At 44.8% G+C, this 23113-nt stretch overlaps 1 protein-coding gene across 2 annotated transcripts in view; it reads left to right on the top strand.

Moving 5' to 3' along the window:
- The window catches only part of COG6 (component of oligomeric golgi complex 6), a 54114-nt gene extending 35534 nt beyond the window's left edge, over nt 1-18580 (top strand). The window contains exons 11-20 of one of the 2 annotated variants that reach the window (XM_048499663.1): nt 204-268; nt 1545-1636; nt 4024-4141; nt 6540-6671; nt 9030-9197; nt 9977-10084; nt 10917-10970; nt 16076-16155; nt 17798-17993; nt 18159-18580. In XM_048499663.1, coding sequence (XP_048355620.1) covers nt 204-268; nt 1545-1636; nt 4024-4141; nt 6540-6671; nt 9030-9197; nt 9977-10084; nt 10917-10970; nt 16076-16155; nt 17798-17945 — 965 coding nt within the window. In that variant the 3' untranslated portion in view covers nt 17946-17993; nt 18159-18580. Of the gene's footprint in view, nt 1-203; nt 269-1544; nt 1637-4023; nt 4142-6539; nt 6672-9029; nt 9198-9976; nt 10085-10916; nt 10971-16075; nt 16156-17797 lie in introns of both variants that reach the window. The other variant, XM_048499654.1, reaches the window with a different exon arrangement.
- Nucleotides 18581-23113: the final 4533 nt, after the last annotated feature.

Raw genomic sequence — 23113 nt, 5'->3', positions numbered from 1 at the left:
GACATTTCGCCTGCATCTGTGGCTGGCATCAGAGGATCTGAGATGCAGGCGAAACGTCACAGATGCAGGCGAAACGTCAGGAGAGAATGCTGCTAGAACACGGCCATACAGCCCGGAAACCACACAGCACCCCATAATATCAAAATTACTTTAAAAATAATGTATAGAATACCTCTGAATAACTTCTGTTGTTTAATTTTCAGGTGTGGAAGAAACTATGCAAGAAGTAGTTGGACACATCACAGAAGGTGTTTGTCGACCTCTTAAGGTAGAATATTTTGCTTTGTGAACTCTCAGTGTAAGCAAGAGTTATTTTTAAGCATTTCCTCATATGTCCATAAACAGTGAAAAAGCAGGTTGAAGGGTATTTTATACATTTAGCTGTTTTATTTTATTCATATCCCGCCCCTTGTTCACCAAAGTCAGGCTCTGGATAGCTAACAATACAAAAAATGTCAACAATTAAAATACTTGAATTAGTTTCGAATCCCATTCAGCACTGTAGTTATCACATTAAAATTCTGGTTCCCAGGAAGACCACCCCACAGGGTGGGAACATAAAGTAAAACTATAAACCAAATCATAATCAACTACTGATTCAAGTAATGAAGTAAATAAAAATTTTTATCGTAGGGATAGGGCAGCCTGTTGTTGCTGCCTTAGCTATAGGCCTGGCAAAACATCTCTGTCTTATTGACCTGGCGGAATTGAACTGAATCCCTCAGGGCCCGGGTCTCATTTGACAGAGTTCCCCCAGGCTGGGGGAAGGGCCAGAAAAGCGCTGGCACTAGTTGAGGGCAGCCGGATATTTCTAGGACCAGGACAGGCTGTTTACTGTAAACAATCCTCCAGGGGTTATATGGAAGAGGTGGTCCCATAGATATGACAGTCCCAGACATTTAGAGCTGAAGAAGAGGAAGAAGAAGAAGAGGAAGAAGAAGAAGAGGAAGAGGAAGTAGAAGAAGAAGAAGAAGAAGAAGAGTTGGATTTATATCCCCCCCCTTTCTCTCCTGTAGGAGACTCAAAGGGGCTTACAATCTCCTTGCCCTTCCCCCCTCACAACAAACACCCTGTGAGGTAAGTGCGGCTGAGAGAGCTCTGGAAAGCTGTGACTAGCCCAAGGTCACCCAGCTGGCGTGTGTGGGAGTGTACAGGCTAATCTGAATTCCCCAGATAAGCCTCCACAGCTCAGGCGGCAGAGCTGGGAATCAATCCCGGTTCCTCCAGATTAGATACACGAGCTCTTAACCTCCTACGCCACTGCTGCTCCTACACCAAAACCGTGAACGTGATCCAGTGTTTAACTGAGAGCAGCGCAGCTGGTGAAGCACAGGCTGAATATGTGATGTTCGAGATGTCCCTGTAAGGGCTCTGGCCGCTGTATTTAGTCCAGCTGAAGTTACTGGCCATAGAATCATTTCTTAAATCCAGCCTTCTTATATTCCTTGAAGCTGACTTGTGTGTAGATGCTGACTTGAAGTGTCTGCATGGTCAAATGTCTAGTCAATGTTTATTTTTGTCTCATCCTATTGTCTCATCCTCAGGTGAGAATTGAACAGGTGATTGTGGCTGAACCGGGAGCAGTCCTGCTATATAAAATTTCTAACCTTCTCAAATTCTACCACCACACCATCAGGTAAACTCAGAACAGACCATGAAGAAAAAGCAAACTACCTTTGGCTCTAGATTATTGAGGTTAGCAAACTACCTGTCCTTGGCCTGAATCCGAGTCACCAGTAACTCAGATTCACATCAAGAGGGACAGGTAGCTTGACTGCTTATGATACCCTTATCAAATGACTGACTACCTATCATGAAAGCAAGCCTGGGAGAGCCACACTTCTTTCAGTAAAATCCTTTGGGTCTTTTTCTCCAATAACTCCAACCAGCTGAGGTCTCAACGATTTTTATTGAAAAACAGAAATCAAAGAAATAAAACATAAATGCAGTTAAGAGATTGCTCAGCTGATTTCATTCCTTTTTGGTTCTTTGTCCCCATTCCGGGAACCCATGGCCCAGAGATGCTTCTCTGACCACCTCTCAAGATGGAATTCAAAAACCTTTGTTTTCCCCCTCTCAGGAAAACTCTGTTCAGGCCATGAGGTAACTTAGGCCTTTGAAGTTTCATCCTAGCACCTCTGCATAGTTTCCTGTCCTCCCTCCAGGAGATCAAAAGGCAAAGATGCTTTTCACAATCATATGTGACTTCCCTTTACTGTAGCGATAGCATCATTCCATTACACTACCTACTTTAAGCTGAAGAAGAGTCTTTTGGAATACACACGCAGCCTGTTTTAGATGCCCAGACGGAGAGAAAAGAGAAGCCTATCTTTTTGGATGACCTCCGAGGCTTGTGCCTCATTGCAGTTTTGTTATGGACAATTGAGTTGTTTTCATGGTCCAAGAAGAGGAGGAAACAAATATTATTAGACTATAAAAACTGGAGGGGGTGACACCCCCAACCTCCACATTCTTTTTTAAAAAATAAAGTTTATTAAAGTTGCAAAATTACAGAAAAAACAAATATACACTATGTAACAGTTAACATTTTCCACCAAATCTTACAAGTAAGAAAGAAATCTCATACATATTATAATCCCCTATTTGGGGGTTGTCATATTTGTAATTATTACTTACTAAACTATAATCAGGTTTGACTTCACCAATCGTTATAATATATAATCTAGAAAAGATTCCAACCTCCACATCCTTAATGGTTCTTGAATATTTAATTGTATGTTATGAGTAGAATGGTATGTTTGGTAATCAGTGTTTTTAATGTGTTAGAATTAGGCAGTAGTATATAGTGGTAGTCCGTTAGGTATAGTGATAAGTGGATGTTTAGGAATCACAATAGCACAATAAACGCACTGTGCACTTTATATCGAGGCTCGTGTATTAGCGAGATATATCTTTGTGTTGGAACTTATCCGCTATACACCGTTGGATATTGGTCGATAAAACAAATCCAGTTCACCAGGTAAGACTCCGCCACACTTCCACCACACTGGGGAATCGAACCGGTTCTGCACATTAGAGTCAACCTGCTGTTACTCACTACACTATGCTGACTCTCGCTCTACCACACTAGCTCTGAATTAAAAATCCAGTTATAATTTGATCATTCAAAACCCCTCTAAGGTGTATTTTCATATTAGCTTTTCATTTAAGGTACCTTTCTGATGGTGGCTCTTTCTGCCAGTCCATACTTCAAGCAGAGGCAATTACAGTACTTTGCTGGACCATTCGGTTTGCCTGGTTTTCATCATTGCACCATTTTTGGGAGAGATCCTTGCTTCTCACGGGTCTCAAATTTGGTAACTTCTGAGCTTTCCAATTTAGTGCAGCAATCAGAGTTCCTTAGGATGGCTTTCTGGTTTATTTTTAAAACTTTATTTCTAACAAGAACAGAAGAAACTTGTTTCACAGTATGAAGGCTGTAAATCAGCAGTTCTAAATAAGATTACTTTCATAAGTGCTGTCAAGTTGCAGCTGACTAACGGCAACCCTAGCAAGGGCTTGCAAGGCAAGTGAGAGGCTGAGGTGGTTTGTCATGTCCTTCCTCAATGGTCTCTCATCTAAGTACTAACCCTGCATAGTTTCCAAGATCTGATGAGATCAGGCTCTCTCTTTGGAGAGCCAGCGTTGTGTAATGGTTAGAGTGGCAGACTCTAATCTGGAAAACTGGGTTTGATTCCTCACTCCTCCACATGAAACTTCCTGGGTGACCTTAGGCTGGTCACAATTCTCTCTGAACTCTCTCAGCCCCACCTGTCTCACAAGGTGTCAACTGAGTGGAGAGGAAGGGAAGGAATTTGCAAGCCGCCTTGAGCCTCCTCAACAATAGAGAAAAGCTGCGTATAAAACCCAACTATTCTTCGGTTGCCTACAAATAGGGCATCAGTTCACCATGCGAGAAACAGTGTTCTTTAATTTTAGGTACAGAATATTACAATAAAAAGACCTGATGTGTCTTTCTGAGATATAATTAAACCTTTTTCTCTGTTTTTTTTCAATTTTCAGTAATATTGTGAGAAACAGTTCAGCCATGCTTTTAACAACGATTGAAGAGATGCACCTGTTGAGTAAGAAGATATTCTTCAACAGTTTGAGCCTACATGCAAGCAAACTGATGGATAAGGTTTGTTTTGGGGATCAGTCGCTCTCTTGTTTCTATAGCCTGCACTGCACGGAATCAGTTCTGATCTCCCAGATCCCGCTCTTGACACTCTCACACTGGTTCTGTTAGGTACAGTTTCGGACACAAGCATTTCGCTCTGTTAATCACACACACTACTTTGGGAACAAAGTCGGAATTTCAAGTAGCCAGCATAAACATTCATCCAGAATGTTGTTCAAAGTTAAATGATAAGAAAAGAAAGAGAAAAAGGGGTTGATGGAAGGAAGAATACAACAAACTTTGTGAAATCGCATAACTATCTAAGAGCACACTGTTTCCATTTTGGTGCTGTGTTCTTCAGGCTAGTTGCACGTACGGTGTGGGAAAGTGTTGTTAGTTGCAGCAGAATTGTTTGTTTGTTTGTTTGTTTGTTTGTTTATTATATTTGTATACCGCCCTCCCCAAAGGCTCAGGGCGGTGTCCATCAATTGTAAAAACAGCTTAAAACATCGTATATAATTTATATAAATACGTAAAATAACAAGACTCCCGATGGCTTCAGCCCCTCCCTCCCCCTTTATATACTCACGGGAGGCCAGCTGTTCTTATGGCAGAGTTGACATCATCCCGGCTGGCCAAATGCCTGGCGGAACAGGTCCGTTTTACAGGGCCTGCGGAAACTTTGTAAGTCCCGCAGGGCCCTGATCTCACTTGGAAGCCTGTTCCACCAGGTAGGGGCCAGAGCCGTAAAGGCCCTGGCCCTTATAGAGGCCAGCCGGATCGCCTTATGGTTTGCTACAGCCTGCCTCCTGAAGATACCATTGCAAGTTTGACATTACCAGTAGTTAAACAGATCTTTTGGCTTCACACAGATGTCAGTCTTTGACAGTTCAAATAATATTCATGTATTCACTCTATTTATACCTAGCCTTCCCAGTGGGGACCCAAGGTGTCTTAACATGGTTTTCATCTATTTTATCCTTGCAACAACCTGGAGATGCATGTTAGACTGAGAATGTGTGACTGACCCAAAGTCCAGTGGCGGGGGGTGGGTGGAAATCCCCCCCCCGTGGCCCCCCACTTACTTTAGTGCAGTTGACTGCAACTCAAGCCAGCTTAAAAAGCAACCTGGCTGGGCTGCTGGTTAAACTAAGTAAGAGTGTGTGTGTGTGGGGGGGGGGGTGCAAAGAGCAGCCAGCTAAAAAAGCATCCTGTCTGGGCCAATGCCCACCCCCGTGGCCTGGCCCTGCCAGGCTGCTCCGGGCCATGGGACCTGGCTGGTGGGGTGGGGCCAGGCAGGGGCACCCAGCAGTGGCCTGACGAGGGGGGTAGGGGTGCAGGGGGTGATTTTCCACCCCCCACTTGACCCCAATGGCGCGCTTCTAGCGCCCACCTGTCCCGTGGCAGCTCCGCTACTGCCAAGGTCACCCAGCAAGTTGCCATGGAAGAGAAGGGATTCGAACTTGGGTTTCCCAGATTCTAGCTTGACACTCTAACCCAGGGGTCTTCAAACTATGGCCCTCCAGATGTTCATAGACTACAGTTCCCATGAGCCCTACCACTTGGCCATGCTGGAAGGGGCTGATGGGAATTGTAGTCCATGAACATCTGGAGGGCCATAGTTTGAAGACCCCTGCTCTAACCACTATATCACACTGGCTTTCCCAAACAGCTGAACCAGAAAATTGTGGTCCACTGGCAATTGAAAAACAGTTCCCATTTATGCTGTGGGAACATGAATATGTTCTTCCCATTCCCAGTTCCTGAAAGAAAGGGGAGCATAGAATCATAGAGTTGCAAGAGACCCCAAGGGCCACCAAGTCCAACCCCCTGCAATGCAGGAACACACAATCAAAGCACTCCTGACAGCCTCTCTTTAAAAACCTCCAAAGAAGGGAACTCCACACTCCGAGATAGTGCATTTTTCTTGATGTTTAGGTGGAATCTCTTTTCCTTCACCTTGAACCCATTACTCCTGGTCCTAGTCTCTGGAGCCGCAGAAAACAATCTTTCTCCCTCACCAACATGACATCCCTTCAGATATCTAAACCCGGCTATCATGTCACTTCTTAACCTTCTCTTCACCAAACTGAACATACCCTAAGTCTCTCCTCGTAGGGCATGGATTCCCTCCTCTGGGCCCATTCCAATTTGGGAGCAGATGGGTACTCAGAACTCTCCTTCTCCTTTGTATCAAAGGGAGCATTTCTACTATCAACAAACCAGACAGAGGGGTTGAAGTTATGCAGAAATGGATGGAAAGAAGGACTGGGGCTAGCTTTGGGCCATTGAAAAGGGTTTGGTATGCACTGGTTGTATGCCTGTCCCCCAGCATGATTGGGTGGCCCTGTGTTGTGTCATGTAGATAGGTTGGATTTTGAGAAATGTATTCGCAACAGGACTGTCTCTTCTCTTTCAGATTGAGCTCCCCCCTGCTGATCTGGGCCCAAGCTCTGCGCTGAACCAAACGCTGCTGCTGCTGCGTGAGATTCTAGCGTCCCACGATTCCTGCGTCGTCCCAGTGGATACTCGACAAGCTGACTTTGTACAGGTAGACTTTTCTTTTGAAAAGCTGGGGGATGTGCTGATCTTAGCCACCTGGCGGCAGGCAGTATGTATGTGAACACTGGAGCTGTTGAGGGAAATGAGCAGAGTCCTTGAAAGGGACTTGGCTTGTGCGGAGCCTTAGCATATAAGGAGGAAAGAAGGACCCCACAAGTGTGAGGAAATTGTATTGTTGTTATCATTGTGAGTGTGTTTTAATAAATATGAGGAATGGTTCACTCTGGTCAGTATCAGAGTTAACCGTTTATCAGTATGCAACTGAGCGGCAGCTCAAGAAAGATGTGATAGTGGAGATACCAGGATGCCATGCGTGATTTTCTCTGTAAAAAGCTCAGAGAGGATGACAAGGATGGAGGAGAAGGTGCCTCATAACCAATAGTTATGCCTTCGGTAGGGAACTGCGTGGAAGTTCTTTATCACTGAACGACCCAAAGCTACCTGCAAGAGCTCTGCGAGAGCTCCCCCTGCTGGTGGCCGCCTGATCTGCATGGCACCAATATGGTGTCTGCGGGGCTGTGCTGCTTGAAGGAAACGTTGCTCATAACCGCGTAGCCACTTCTTACAGCACCAGTAAATCGACCCTGATGGCTACTCCTGCAGGGGAGGTCGGGCTGTCCCGTTTTCTTCCCACACTCCCTGACAAGTCACTTACAGGTCGCTGTTTTCATGTTCTTCCACTGCATCTGTCAATAAATTTGAATTAATCTGCTCACCTTCTATCTCTGCCTTCAAAAAATTGTAGTACAATTCCCATCAGGCCTTGCCAATTGGCCATGCTGGCAGGGGCTGATGGGAATTGTAGTCCATAACATCTGGAGTGCCAAAGGTTTGCCACCACTGTAGTAGGCTGTAATTCTCAGTGGAGTAAGAATCGATTTTTAAAAAGTAGTTTTGTTTTTTTTAATCCATCGCCAGCTTCTCCCAGGGTCTTAAAATAAGTACTGCGTCAGGAACTTTTTTTTTTGCTGCACTGATCTCTTCCTGACAAGACCGAGGCGAGGTGAGGTGAAGAATGCACCTGTCTTCTGAACACAAGAGCTGTTGAGGGAAATGAGCAGAGTCCTTGAAAGGTGGTTGGCTTGTGTGGAGCTTTGGCATACAAGAAAGAAAGGAGAGCCACAGAAGTGTGAGGAAATGTATTGTCAAAGCCTTTCATGGCCAGAATCACTTGGATGTTGCGGGTTTTCGGGTTGGCAGGCGGTGGCCGTCTCTTGCCTTGAGCAGCAGTAGCGTAGTGGTTAAGAGCAGGTGCATTCTAATCTGGAGGAACCGGTTTTGATTCCCCACTCTGTCGCCTGAGCTGTGCAGGCTTATCTGGGGAATTCAGATTAGCCTGTGCACTCCCACACATGCCAGCTGGGTGACCTTGGGCTAGTCACAGCTTTTCGGAGCTCTCTCAGCCCCACCCACCTCACAGGGTGTTTGTTGTGAGGGGGGAAGGGCAAGGAGATTGTCAGCCCCTTTGAGTCTCCTGCAGGAGAGAAAGGGGGGATATAAATCCAAACTCTTCTTCTTGAGTGTAGTGGTTAAGAGCAGGTGGATTACTTCACTGATCTGCCAAGGAGACAGTTTTCCTTGGCAGGTGGCCAATTTCCAGTAGCATGACGTTTCACCTGCATCTGTGGATTGGTTTCTGACTGGCACTTGCACAGTGAACTAGCTTTACCTTTAAGTGTCTCCAGAACTGTTCATTTTTCAGTTTCCATTTTAGAATCAAGCCATCTCTTCCTTGTATTGTCGAAAGGTCACCCAGCTGGCATGTGTGGGAGTGCACAGGCTAATCTGAATTCCCCAGATAAGCCTCCACAACTCAGGCGGCAGAGCCGGGAATCAAACCCAGTTCCTCCAGATTAGATACACAAGCTCTTAACCTCCTACGCCACTACTACACCGATACATTACAACATCCTAGGCCTCGAGCTGTAATGAAAGGCCAACAATAACCAGCGAAAGAACTGACAGCTGTATAAACATAACAAACTAAATATGAAACTAAATATCATGATCTGAAGATAGAGATTCAGCGACTATGACACAAACCGGCTGAGGTCGTCCCAGTGGTAATCGGCACCCTGTGCACCGTCCTGAAAACATGAGACCTCTTTAAATTGACAATCAACATCTGTCAGATTTGAAAGGCAGCCCTGGTGGGTTCTACACGAACACTATGTTGATACGTTACAACACCCTAGGCCTCTGGGTAATGATAGGCCAACAACTAGCTAATGAACTGGGAGCTGTGATATCAGACAAAATTAAAATAATCATAATAATAGAACAATGCATGCATGAGAAATGCCATCAGTCACAGCATTTCTTCTGTGGTTTCTCTTTCCCTCCCTAGGTGCTATCCTGTGTCCTGGATCCTCTGCTGCAGGTGTGCACCATGTCTGCCAGTAACTTGGGGTCTGCGGACATGGCGACCTTCATGGTGAATTCCCTTCATATGATGAAGACGACTCTAGCTCTGTTTGAGTTCACCGACAAACGACTGGAGATGTTACAGTGTCAGGTAAACGTCCAAAGTCAATCTCTCAATGTTTTCTTTGTCATTAAACATTAACGCTTAATAAATATAACACGGTCTTCTTAAATGTGTGTATCCTCGCAGCCTTCATATATAAAGTAAACACGCAAATGCATACGGCCGCAAGGGGGGGGGGGGACTTCCATTAAGGGGAGGTTGAAAGAACCTCTCAAACGAAATGCAGCAGAGCAAAGAAAAGCAGAGGTCAGCCAGAGCTGCAGCACCAACTATTTTTAAAAGAATGGAAGGTGTCCAAAATTGGCTACCGTTTTCCAACGTGTGTGTGGGGTGGGGTGAGAGTCTCCATTTTTATTTTAGTGAGAAGAGAAGAAGAAGAAGAGTTTGGATTTATATCCCCCCTTTCTCTCCTGCAGGAGACTCAAAGGGGCTTACAATCTCCTTGCCCTTCCCCCCTCACAACAAACACCCTGTGAGGTAGGTGGGGCTGAGAGAGCTCCGAGAAGCTGTGACTAGCCCAAGGTCACCCAGCTGGCATGTGTCGGAATGCACAGGCTAATCTAGTTCCCCAGATAAGCCTCCACAGCTCAGGCGGCAGAGCAGGGAAGCAAGCAAGCAGCAGCTTGCGATTTTAATGCAAATTATATTACATTCATGGGAGCAACTGCTTTTGAAATAGTTTCTGGCGAAGGGCTCGATAGCTGAGTAACTTCATTTTGCAGCATAGTCAGAATCCCATCCATTGCACATAGCAACTGTCTCCTGGCATGCCCAGTAAATGAAGATGTCTTCTTTTCCTATTTTAGATTGAAGCACATTTGGATACACTTATAAATGAACAAGCTGCCTTTGTTTTAACTAGAACAGGCTTAAGTTACATCTACAATGTTGTACAGCAACACAGACCAGAACAGGTAAGTACTAGTTTGGGGAAATAGCAAAGACCCAACCTTTCTGGTCTAAACTGTGTGTAGTACTCTCAAACAATCAATACGCTTGAGAATCCAGAATAATTAACTGTACACTGTCCCCCCAAAAGATAAAAATGCGGTTCTGCGTTGGTTGGGGGAAGTGAAAGTGGTGTGCTTCCACTGTAGAAAAAAAAGATTCCATAGTACGAGTGGGGATTCAAACCTGAGTACACCATGATAAACTAAGTAATAATAATGCCCAATCCAATGTCCCTCTCCATAATCCAGACACAAGAATGTTGCATGTTATGATGACTGAACCCCTTTCCCATTATTTGTGTAAACTCAAGACTGCTCTAGAGTCCCGTGGGACAGTGGCGGAGCGCCGTGGGAAAAGGGGGGCGTCGTGCCCCGGGTGCACGCCTGGGGGGCGGAAAATCACCCCCGGCCCCTCTCCCTTTCCCCCGTGCCTCCCCTCCGCAGCCCCCTGCAGCGCCCCCCGCAGCACACGCTCACCTCGCCCCCCTTCCCACACTTACCTGTGAAGAGGCCGCTTTTTCAGCCTCAAAAAGTACTAGAAATAGAAAAGGAACGTAGGTAAGTGTGCGAAGGGGGGAGGGGGGTACCGTGGGGGGATGTCACGAGGGGGCCATGGGGGGGGCGGAAAAAACACACTGCGCACCGGGCGCAGTTTGGCCCAGCTACGCCTCTGTCGTGGGGTGGCAAACACACACACGGTTTCCACCTATAGAATCGCAAAGACACAAGTTGATCCTCTCTTGTCTGTTTAGGTTTTAACTTATTTATTTATTTGGCTGGGTTTCTGTACTTTTAGGGTCCCTTGGCAAATGTACCCAGTATGGATTCCACATCACTAAAAGCTGCAATGGTAAGGCATGCTATGAAGTTGTTCAGTGGTACATGTTGTTGTGTTAGTCACTGTTATGACATTGGCGGGGAGGGGATACTATAAAATATTGTTATTAAGACTTTTAAAAAGTACAAACACAAAAGAAAAGACACCCCCCCACCCCCGAAAATACATTTAACCGAAGGGCTCCCAATTTCACCCGCATTAAGTCTTGACACATAAAGATATTACTACTGGCTCTCTAATGGCATATATAAAATTAGTTCTTAATTGTCATTGATGATAAACTTTGCACTTTTCTCTATTAAATCTTATTCTTCTATCCCTCAAATCCGCAAGTCAACTCAAAATTTAATGTTCTTTTCTCCAACCATAGAAGTGAGTTTAGCCAGCCCACTTGCAATAACTTCACAAGCCATTCTTCTATTGTAAATGTAGATGGAGTTTTACATTTTTGCGCTATCATGTATAAAAACAACTTTCCATCATTTCCTTCCAGATATCCGTCCGCATGTCCGAAAAGAAAAGCCTCTGGTTTCATTCGTTTATTAATCTTTGAAATCTTTTGAACTTTGTCAACGCATTTCATAGCCAGAATCAACTGGCTGTTAAGGGGTTTCAGGGCTGTGTGGTTGTGGTCACACAGCCAGTTTGTGGTCACACAGCGAATGTGGGACCTGCCTTGGAAGATGTCAGCCTTAGGTGAGCGCAAAACGTTAGCAGCAAAAACTACCAGACCATAGCCACGCAGCCCGGAAAACCACAACAGCCAATCTTTTGAACTGTTGAGTGCTGGAAATCTCATGAAATATTGAGTAGGTTAGATAATGGTTTTATATATTTAATGGGATTTTGAAAGCTTTTAAAAAAGTAACCTCATCCAAACATGGTTAAGCTGTTGCATGGCAACTGACAAAAATATTTTGAAGGAACCACACGGACGCTTGTACCCTGTTTGCAAGAGCTCAGTCGAAACTGTGTTTTTGTTTTGGCTGTATTTTGACATTTTCTTAAATCATATTATCATCTTGCTAAAAGAACTGTCACAAAGTTGCACCATAAAATGTTTTAAAATTCAAGATATAAAATAAGACACCACACCTTTGGTACAGATGGTTAGATGCTTTTTTAAAAAAAGAGATTTCCTAGCAAATTCCTGACTTAGAAACATAATTTTCTAAGCCAGGAATTTGAGCCAGCGTAGTGTAGTGGTTAAGAGCAGGTGCCCTCTAATCTGGAGAACCGGGTTTGATTCCCCACTCTGCCACTTGAGTTGTGGAGACTTATCTGGTGAACCAGACTAGCTTGTGTACTCCAATACACACCAGCTGGGTGACCTTGGGCCAATCACAGTTCTTTGGAGCTCTCTCAGCCCCACCCACCTTACAGGGTGTTTGTTGTGGTGGGGGGGGAGGGGGGAAGGGAAAGGAGATTGTAAGCCCCTTTTAGTCTCCTTGCAGGAGAGAAAGGGGGGATATAAATCCAAACTCTTTGTCTTCTTTCACAGCAGTTTCACCGTGGTGTTCCAAAATACATCCATTTGCTTCTAATCATTGATATCTAGCATTGCTTTAATTTAAGCAACCAAAATAGAGTGGCAAAATAGAGCTATTCATATATGAGTTTTACACCTTGGAAATCAACAAACAAAATTTTGTCTTGAGCTCTAGGACCTTTGTGGTTTACCTTTAATTGCAGAAAGCAAATCGTAATTGCCAAGAACGCGAAATGGCTTTTTAGCACATTTGAGGCTGGGTGCATCTGATTTGCATGCCGAAGGTCCCCAGGTTTGATTTCCCAGCATCTCCAGTTTAATTATAATAGGCATGAAAGACCTCTGCCCAAGAAAGCTGCTGAGTAGGCCAGAGTAGACAATATTAGCCTTGATAGACAAATGGGCTGACTCAATACAGGGCACACATTCATGTAACTAGGCATTAAATATCGAAGCTCTGGGTAAGCATCCTGCAATCCTTTATTTCATGCTTTTGGGGTAGCTAGTAAGGTCAAGGAAGAGTAAGAAGTAGAAGAGTTTGGATTTATACCCCACCTTTCTCTCTTGTTAGGAGACTCAAGGTGGCTTACAAGCTCCTTTCCCTTCCTCTCCCCACAACAGACACCTTGTGAGGAAGGTGGGGCTGAGAGAATTCTGAGAAAGTTGTGACTGGCCCAAGGTCACCCAGCAGGAATGCAGGAGTGCAGAAACACATCTGGATCACCAGATAAGCCTCTGCCACTCAGGCGGAGGAGTGGGGAACAGGGGCGTAATGCCCATTGGGCAAAGTGGGCAGTTGCCCAGGGCACCCCCTTGTGGCAGGCGCCAAAAATGCAGGGTTCTTTTGTGGAGTTTTTTGGTATTTTAGTGGGTTTTCTGTTTTTGGCCTGCGGGGGGCGCAGTTTTTAGGCTAGCATGTTTCAGGAGATTCTCCTGAAGCTATCACCCAGGTTTGGTGAGGTTTGGTTCAGGGAGTCCAAAGTTATGGACTCCTAAAGGGGGTGCCCCATCCCCCATTGTTTCCCATGGGAGCTAATCGGAGATGGGGGCTACCCTTTTGAGGGTCCATAACTTTGGACCCCCGGACCAAACTTCACCAAACCTGGGTGGTATCATTAGGAGAGTCTCCTAAAGATACCCTGAAAGTTTGGTGCTGCTAGCTTAACAATTGCACCCCTGACAGTAGGCACCCTCCAAATTTCCCCAGATTTTCCTTTTAAATCCACCCCCTTTGGCATGGATTTAAAGGGAGAATCTGAGGTCTCCAGTTTAAATATTGAAAGTGATGCTGTTTCAGGGTGGGGGAGAATCAACCCCAAAATAGCATCACTTTCAATGTTGTTTAAACTGGGAACCCCAGATTCCCCCTTTAAGATGGATTTAAAAGGAGAATCTGGTCTCCCTAATTTAAACACCATTGAAAGTGATGCTGTTTGGGGGTGGGTTCCAGCATCACTTATTTAAACTAGGGAGCCCAGATTCTCCTTTTAAATCCACCTTAAAGGGAGAATCTGGGGTTCCCAGTTTAAATAACATTGAAAGTGATGCTGTTTCCCCCAATTGGGGGGACTGGAGACAACACTATCAAATGTTTTCATAGCAGTAATAAAACATTTTGAAAGCATTTTGAAAATGTTTTCAAAAATATATTTCTGCTGTGTTGCATGGCCTATTGCTGTGTTCAGATTTGTGAGTTGGGACATGTTCTATAATGTGATGGTGGCTTTGAAACAACCTGGTGTAAAAAAATCATTGCTTGGTCATGGTGGGGGAGGGCGGCTGCCCATGGGGGGGCACCAAACTCTAGTTTGCCTAGATATGCCACTGGGCGTAGCTACAAGGGGGCCGGGGTGTGTGCGTTGCACCGGGCCCGCGTCTGGGGGGGGGGACATCAAACTCAGGTTTTTCCCAGGGCTCCAGTTTGCCTAGTTATGCCACTGGAGGGGAATCAAACCCGGTCTCCAGATTAGAATCCACCTGTTCTTAACCACTACACCAACCTCTTCCCCAGTATTCTCTCCTTCCCATTTTTTTCATCGTTTCAATGGACTCCTTTCCTGCTAGCTATTACTACCATCACACCTCATAAGAACATAAGAACTAGCCTGCTGGATCAGACCAGAGTCCATCTAGTCCAGCATTCTGCTACTCGCAGTGGCCCAGCAGGTGCCTTTGGGAGCTCACATGCAGGATGTGAAAGCAATGGCCTTCTGCTTCTTCTGCTCCTGAGCACCTGGTCTGCTAAGGCATTTGCAATCTGAGATCAAGGAGGATCAAGATTGGTAGCCATAGATCGACTTCTGCTCCATAAATCTGTCCAAGCCCTTTTTGAAGCTATCCAGGTTAGTGGCCATCACCACCTCCTGTGGCAGCATATTCCAAACACCAATCACACGTTGCGTGAAGAAGTGTTTCCTTTTATTAGTCCTAATTCTTCCCCCCAGCATTTTCACTGAATGCCCCCTGGTTCTAGTATTGTGAGAAAGAGAGAAAAATTTCTCTCTGTCAACATTTTCTACCCCATGCATAATTTTATAGACTTCAATCATATCCCCCCTCAGACGTCTCCTCTCCAAACTAAAGAGTCCCAAACGCTGCAGCCTCTCCTCATTAGGAAGGTGCTCCAATCCTTCAATCATCCTCGTTGCCCTTCTCTGTACTTTTTCTATCTCTTCGATATCCTTTTTGAGATGTGGCGACCAGAACTGAACACAGTACTCCCAAGTGCAGTCGCACCACTGCTTTATATAAGGGCATGACAATCCTTGCAGTTTTATTATCAACTCCTTTCCTAATTATCCCCAGCATAGAGTTTGCCTTTTTCACAGCTGCCATGCATTGAGTTGACATTCCCATGGAACTATCAACTAAGACGCCCAAATCCCTTTCCTGGTCTGTGACTGATAGCACAGACCCCTGTAGCGTGTATGTGAAGTTTGGATTTTTTTTAGAATGTGCCAGTACGGATTGCTATGGCAACCCCAAATTCCATCTGAGCTCCTTTAAAAAAAAAAAGTCTGCATATGCTAGGGTTGTGGCTGGGGACATAGAGGTGGAGAATGACACCAATTGCAGCAGTACATCACTTCCAATAAAGACCTGGAAGTGACATCTGGGGGATCTAGGAATTGCTGGAAACTATGGTTTTTACTTTACTATGGTTTACTATGCTATTCTGGAAATTCCTGGAGCTACCCTGTGTCACTTCCATGTTTTTACCAGAAGTAACGCAGTGCTACATGCGCCACTGTTGCTGCTGAGAGCAGTGGCAGGCAACAAGAGCTGTGGGCCAGGAATCCCTGTATCTCACCAGGCACTTGGCAGCACTAACTAGCATATGTACACACATTGCTCTTAACATGAGTGGAGCTGACTCCCAGATGGAAACCATTTTTTAAAATACGTAATGTTTAAAAAGGGATAGTATATTTTTGAAAACCTTTAGCTTTTCCTTGATATGCTGAATTTTAAACTGTGTCTGTGCCTTGCCTCGTTCTGTGGTTTTTTAAAATCTGTACATGGGCCATCCTTTGGCAATCAGCTATAAGAATTTGTGTACCATTGTGTACCATTCTGTGAGTCACAAATTCCCTATAATACTATATGTTCTTCTTTTGTTTAACCATAGGTTCAGTTTGATCGTTATTTGTCTGCTCCTGATAGTCTGTTAATGCCACAAATAAACTTTCTTCTCAGTGCTTCTGTTAAGTAAGTATTTGGGTTTACTTTCTGTTTTTCCATTGTAAATGAGGTAGCAATTCATAATTCATTGTTTTCTTGTGTGTCTGCATGAGGCTGTTTTGGCAGTGTGCTGCAGATGCTAAAACACAGGGAGGCTCTAGAACTTGAACCAAAGTCCAGAGTGCTCACCCACTTGACTAGCAGCTACATTTGGGCATAGGATGGCAGCGGACATTCCTCCATTCCTACCTCACAAGGTGTCTGTTGTGGGGAGAGGAAGGGAAAAGAGCTTGTAAGCCACCTTGAGTCTCCTTACAGGACAGAAAGGTGGGGTATATATCCAAATTCCTCCTCCTCCTCCTTCTCCTCCTCCTTCTTCTCCTTCTCCTTCTTCTGCTTCTCCTTCTTCTCTTCCTCCTCCTCCTCCTTCTTCTCCTCCTCCTCCTTCTTCTCCTCCTTCTCCTCCTCCTCCTCCTTCTCCTCCTCCTGCTTTTCCTCCTTCTCCTCCTCCTCCTCCTCCTCTTCTCCTCCTCCTCCTCTTCTTCTTCTTCTTCTTCTCCTCCTCCTCCTCCTCCTCCTCCTCCTCCTTCTCTTCCTCCTCCTCCTCCTCCTTCTCCTTCTCCTCCTCCTCCTCCTCCTCCTCCTCCTCCTCCTCCTCCTCCTCCTCCTTCTCCTTCTCCTTCATAATTCTTTCTGAATCACTGTTGAAGCAGCTGCAGATTCTTTGATCTCAAACTAAGGTGGGCATGCAAAGAGCTGCAAACTCTTTGATCGCAAAATCTTTCCCTTCTAGTTAATCACCCTCTGTAAAGTTTGTTAGTGGGTTGGTTGCACCTGTCTTTTACCCCCAGCCCTTCCGGGGAGGGTCACCCCCTTCTCCCCATCTCCTGTTGGGGCAAAGCACAGCTCTCCTTCTGAACGGATCCAAGAGGAAGGAAAGGGTCGATTTCAACCTACCCCCTCGATTGATAAAAGTTTGCAAACTTCTGTAATTAGCACAGAGATTGTGAAAAGTCAGGAAGTCTCAGGTGGACCCCTTTCTACTCAATTCTTTCAGTGATGATCCTTGGGGGGGGGTCACATTGGGTTCAAGGGGGTAAAAGTCAAACAGCAGATGCTCAAACTCCAGGGCCACTTGCAATCACTCCTTCGCCTCCCTCTGGTGCCAGTGCTGATCCTAGAGCCAAGGGGGAAGCATGTAGTTAACCACAGTGGTTTTGGGGAGCAGTGATCCACTTACAGTCTTTTTGCTCCAAAGGGGTTCTTCGTAGCACTAGCATGGTGTAGTGGTTAAGAGCAGGTGCACTCTAATTTGGAGAACTGGGTTTGATTCCCTGCACTGCCGCTTGAACTGTGGAGGCTTATCTGGGGAACCAGATTAGCTTGTGCACTCCAACACCTGCCAGCTGGGTGACCTTGGGCTAGTCACAGTTCTTTGGAGCTCTCTCAGCCCCACCCACCTCACAGGGTGTTTGTTGGGGGGGGGGGGAAGGTGACGCCTTTGAGTCTCCTTACAGGAGAGAAAGGGGGGGAAGTATAAATCCAAAACTCCTCTCCTTCTCTTCTCTTACGATTAGATGCATGAATGCCAAAGTTGATAGATAAATATTTGTGTATGCATCATCCATTGTGTATTTGTATAACATTCTATTGCTCCTGTTGTTTTTAGACAGCACATCATGAAACAGTCCACAGGGCTAGTCTGCAGAGCCTACACTGAAGTCTATTCAGCTTTGATGCATCCAGACAATGAATATAAGGATCCTGAAACGATATTGCAGAGATCTCCCCATCAAGTTCAAGCGCTACTCTCCTAAGCTTGCCAGCCGCAATATCTGTCCTTTGGATTCTCTCAGTGTTTTAAGGTGGGCATGCATTCCCGCCAGTGCAAAACAATCGCGGATGGGTTGATTTGCTTCTCACTGGCAGCCCTGCTTGGAGCTGCACTCCGAGGTTGCAGCTGTTCACTTCTTCTGTATGCCGAAATCCTGCTGATCACTGCAAGGTTTAAACTGCCTCGTTCTTTGCAGGATTGTGGCTGTATCGGTAGATACATGACAGAAAGAAGACCATCAAAGCATTTTTTTTAGATTTAAAATTATTTTTGCGTTCTACAGAAACTGGGGGATGGTTGTGAGAAGATCCAAGTTAATTTGGGTGAGAAATAACCTATGATGATTTTTTTTAAATTGAAGGACTAATGTAACGTGATGATAATATTCTCTACTTCTATTGCTGATATTCCCATCCCAACCTTACTGGGTTGTCCCTGACACCGTTGCTAAGAAGGTGCAAACCTTATGAGCAAAGCAGGGTCTGAATTCTGCTTAAGTGTTGTTGGGTTTTCCTGTTACCTGTTGACAGTGGGCCTGTTGAATGTCCAGAACTGGTCGAATCATTTTTTTAGTATGAGAACTACCGTAAATAAATAAAAATGGCAACAATTGTGAAACGGAATACTTTTTTGTTTTGTTTTTAAAAAAATATATTTATTGCATTTCAAACAAGACAAAAGTAGATGTGTCGCTTTTTACAGATTTGCAAATAATAGTCATGATAATAATACTCAATAAATGAAAGCAGTTTGGTCCACTACTCTATATAACACATAAAAACTTTAATATCTAATACATAAATTTGTCTACTCCTGTAATCATTAAATCCCCCACCCTCTGATCCCCCTTCTCCCCTTCCCTTCCCCCTCTCTGACTTCCCCTCTATAATTAAGTCTATTAGTTACATATCGAAATAATACTTTTTGATATTCTACGAGTCAAAGATTCTCAGGTTCTAGAATGGAGTTTATCATCTCTGTGATCTGTCTTACAATGTTTTCATTGCCATGGAGTTAGAAAATACAGCCAGATATCACATTTGTTCTTAAAACATGTGGTACTGTATGATAGTACTTTCAGAATCATAGGGTTGGATCCTGGAAGAGGGAGGAGCAGCCATTTGCCCTGGATTCTTTCCTTCATGGCAACCGTGCCCCATGCGGCTTTTGTTCATACAAGCCCCTGAGATCTCCATAACTGCGCCAATTATAACTGTGCAACAGCAGAAAAGCCAGTGGGATCCAACCTGTGCATTTCAGCCACCACTGCTGTTCAACAAGATTACAACCACTTAGCCTCAAACAGAGAGTTGCTTTAGAAAACAGAGAAGAGGATATCCAGTGGGAAGTAGGTTCAGACCTCATTTGGACAGATCAATAGCAGGACCTCTTGGCCTCTGTTCCTCATGTGTAAAACAAAACAAAAAGAGAGCAACAACAAGGTCACCAATCACAAGCCTTAGGAACGGAGTGCAAATTTAAAGCCGTGAAACACGTCGTAGTAGCAGCAAAGCGAAATACTGGTATTTGGGAAAGTCCCTAGAGCTTTGCAGACAGAGCTTTCCTTGATGGCCCTGCTCACTCCTGTGGTTTTGCCAGACAGTAGAAGAATGTTTGACAGACGGCAGTGCCGGTTATATTTAGAAGGGAGTAATTCAGAGCATCCTATTTATAGACGTTAGATAAATAAGCGCAGTCTTTAGCAGCTCAAGGTAACGGCGGCAGTGATTTTCTTCTAAAATAGTGTTGCTAATTTAAATACCTTTTTAAAAAGATAATGAATGTTATTTTTTAAAATCAATTTAAAACAGCTTGCTGCATGCCACTATTTTAGTTCACTGGTTGCTTTTCTTGCAAAAAAAAAAAGCATATTGTGGCTCTGGGATTTAAAAAATGTGTGCAGTGGATATCAGCATGGAGTTGCAAACAGATTGGTCACTGCGAATTGAATCAGTTGTCCTGGCAAAGGTTTCGGCACCAGACCCAAGGCCCAGTCTTGTGGCTCTCCAGACGACCAATGACTCTGAATATTTATTTCAAATGACTCTGAATATTTATTTCAAATGGTTTCTTATGGCAGCTTCTTACAGCTCACAATGCATTTGCCTTTTCCTTCCAAAGTCCCAGCTAGTGGTTTTCAGTTGGCGAGACTGAGGTTTATGCTCAGGAACATTCCACCATGTGAATTCCCCACCTGCACTCTGAAATGCAACAGACCTAAAACAAGGTTATTTCCTGGAGAGAACTGGGGCTTAGATGCAAGAACATACAAGTTTCTGAAAGAAAGCATGCAAATCGAGTCATCGTCTGAGATTGGGAGACCAGTTAGATCTGTGATCCCCCCCCCCCCGCCCCCAGTATGCTGTATCTTATCTTAACCCTTTTATTGCCACAGGAAAATAATATATATAAATATTCTTCAAGTGTGATAAGCTGTTTCCCTTCTGTTTCTTATACATCCGTAGATATTTTGAAAAATAAATGGACTCAACCATTCAACCAATATGGCTGATTGGTTTATTGGCATATACATTTAAACAAGGTTATTCTTGAAAACTTAGGCGCAGCAGATATAAGACAGTCGACCGTTAAAATAACCACAGTCCTAATATTATATAAAGAACGTTTAAGGATTACAAGACAAAGAAATTTAACTGTCTGTTCAAGAACTTCTGTAACTTCATCCTTTAAAAGAAATACAGTCTTTTCTTGCTCACCGCGACCCAATAATAAAGGTTCTAGCAACCTAGATCTAGCAATACTGTACAGGGGGCAATGATGTAGCACATAATCAACTATTTCTTGACTTTTCATCTTTCAAACACACAGCCCACACAGCCTTCCATGGTTAGGGAGTTTCAGTTCCCTTCCCTGCCTCACAGGGGCGTACCTAGGCAAACTTGAGCCCTGGGCAAAACCTGAGTTTGATGCCCCCCCCCCCGCCCCACGGGTGGCCCCCACCATGACCAAACAATGATTTTTTCCACCAGGTCGTTTCAAAGTCACCATCACATTATAGAACATCCCCCATCTCACAAATCTGAACATAGCAATGGGCCATGCCACACAGCCGAAATAATATTTGGAAAACATTTCCATAATGCTTTCGAAATGTTTTATTACTGCTATGAAAACATTTTATGGTGTTGTATCCAGTCCCCCCAATTGGGGGAAACAGCATCACTTTCAATGTTATTGTGGCCCCAAACTGGGGGGGGGAGCAGACTTCTCCCCTTTAACGTGGATTTAAAAGGAGAATCTGGGCTCCCTGGTTTATACAAGTGATGCTGGAATCCACCCCCAACCAGCATCATTTTAAATGGTGTTTAAAGGCTGGGGACCTCAGATTCTCCCCTTGAAATCCATGTGCCTAAGGGGGTAGATTTAACAACAACAACAACAACAACAACAACCTTTATTAGGCACTGAGAGAATAAAAGAAAGAAAGAAAAACAAGCATTGGTGGGAAGGGAGTGAATTTAAAAAGAGAATCTTGGGGAAATTTAGGGGTGCCTGTTGTCAGGGTGCAATTAGTTAAGATAGCAGCACCAAAATTTCAGAGTGTCTTCTTCGTGAGACCCCTACTGATGATACCACCCAGATTTGGTGAAGTTTGGTTCAGGGGGTCCAAAGTTATGGACCCTCAAAGGTGTAGCCCCCATCTCCTATTAGCTCCCATTGGAAACAATGGGGGATGGGGGCACTCCCTTTGGGGAGTCCATAACCCCTTTGGACTCCCCTAAACCAAACCTCACCAAACCTGGGTGACATCATCAGGAGAGTCTCCCAAAAATCCCTGAAATTTTGGTGCTGCTAGCCTAAAATCTGCGCCCCCTGCAGGCCAAAAACGGAAAAACACTGAAAATACAAAATCCCTCACAAACCTGCAATTTTGTCGCCCACCACAAGGTGGCGCCCAGGGCAGCTGCCCACTTTGCCCAATGGGAGGTACGCCTCTGCTGCCTCAAAGAAAGAAGAATGTTGCATCTTGCAAGTGAGAGAGCACGGCTCGGGTATTAGATATAAATATTTGGCCATGCCAGTAGTTCTTACTGAATGTTCTATATACTGGTAAATAATTTTCAGGGTTCCCTCCAGGATGGGATTAGTTCCCATCATCCCCTGCCAGCATGATGCTGGCAGGGGATGATGGGAACTGTAGTCCATAACATCTGGAGGGCCGCGAGTTTGACACCTATGGTCTAAGGAAATGGGAGAACAAAATTTACTCGCCTGAGAAACCAAGTTCTGGTGCTCTTGCTCAAACAGCTTACTTTTAATAAGGCAGATCAGCTCATTAGAATGAAGCATGATGAGTGTATCGACAGCGACAGGGAGGCCCAAATCACATAATTTAGCTTCCATGTGGGCCCACCGGTTGGTGGTGATAAACGGACTCCAACACAATATGCAAGACCATCTGCTTTAAAGCACACATCGTTGCTATTGTTGAATGATAGAAGCTGAATGTCCCGGCCAACATGACTCCATCCTGACTTGGCTGCCAGTATAATGGATCCACAAAGAAGAAGCTGGTTATCTGCTGCAGCATCCCTACTGGGCACCGCTAGTAACTGCGTGTTGACACCGCTAGTAACTGCATGTTCAGTAACAACAATTGGTTTTGAACTAGGAACGCTGACTTGCTCAGGAATACCTAAGCATTTGGTTCCACACGAGAGCCTATAATTTTTGGATTTGCTAATTTAGAGCTCACTAGCGGTTTGGATTCAGTGGAGCTTTTCCACGGGCGGAAGGATTTCTACCCACAAGAGATTTACTTTCTTATCTTCCCCTTCCTGCTGCAGCCCCAAATGCCCCTCATCCCTGGCTGCTTGCAAATAGCAGGGAATCTCCAGGAACAACATTCAAAGGGGAGACATTTTGGGCTGCAGGAAGAAGGGGAAGGAACAACCATTGCAGTGCCTGCACAGAAATCCTTCCACCTGCAGAAATGCTCCAGTGGGTCCAAGCAATACGTTGACCGTATCCGGTGCTTGCTGGTACAGCTACACTGGTTGGTTACAGCATTTGGGATTTTTTAGTGAAGTCACCTTATACTTTCAAAAGCTGGCTTGTAAGTCTGCAGTAGAACAGCTAGATTCAAGTCCAGTATCATCTTGGAGACAAACAAGATATTTGGGGTATAAG

The sequence above is a fragment of the Sphaerodactylus townsendi genome, linkage group LG01 (assembly GCF_021028975.2).
Source record: "Sphaerodactylus townsendi isolate TG3544 linkage group LG01, MPM_Stown_v2.3, whole genome shotgun sequence".
Taxonomy (NCBI): Eukaryota; Metazoa; Chordata; class Lepidosauria; order Squamata; family Sphaerodactylidae; genus Sphaerodactylus; species Sphaerodactylus townsendi.
This window is presented reverse-complemented; position numbering and strand designations above follow the sequence as displayed.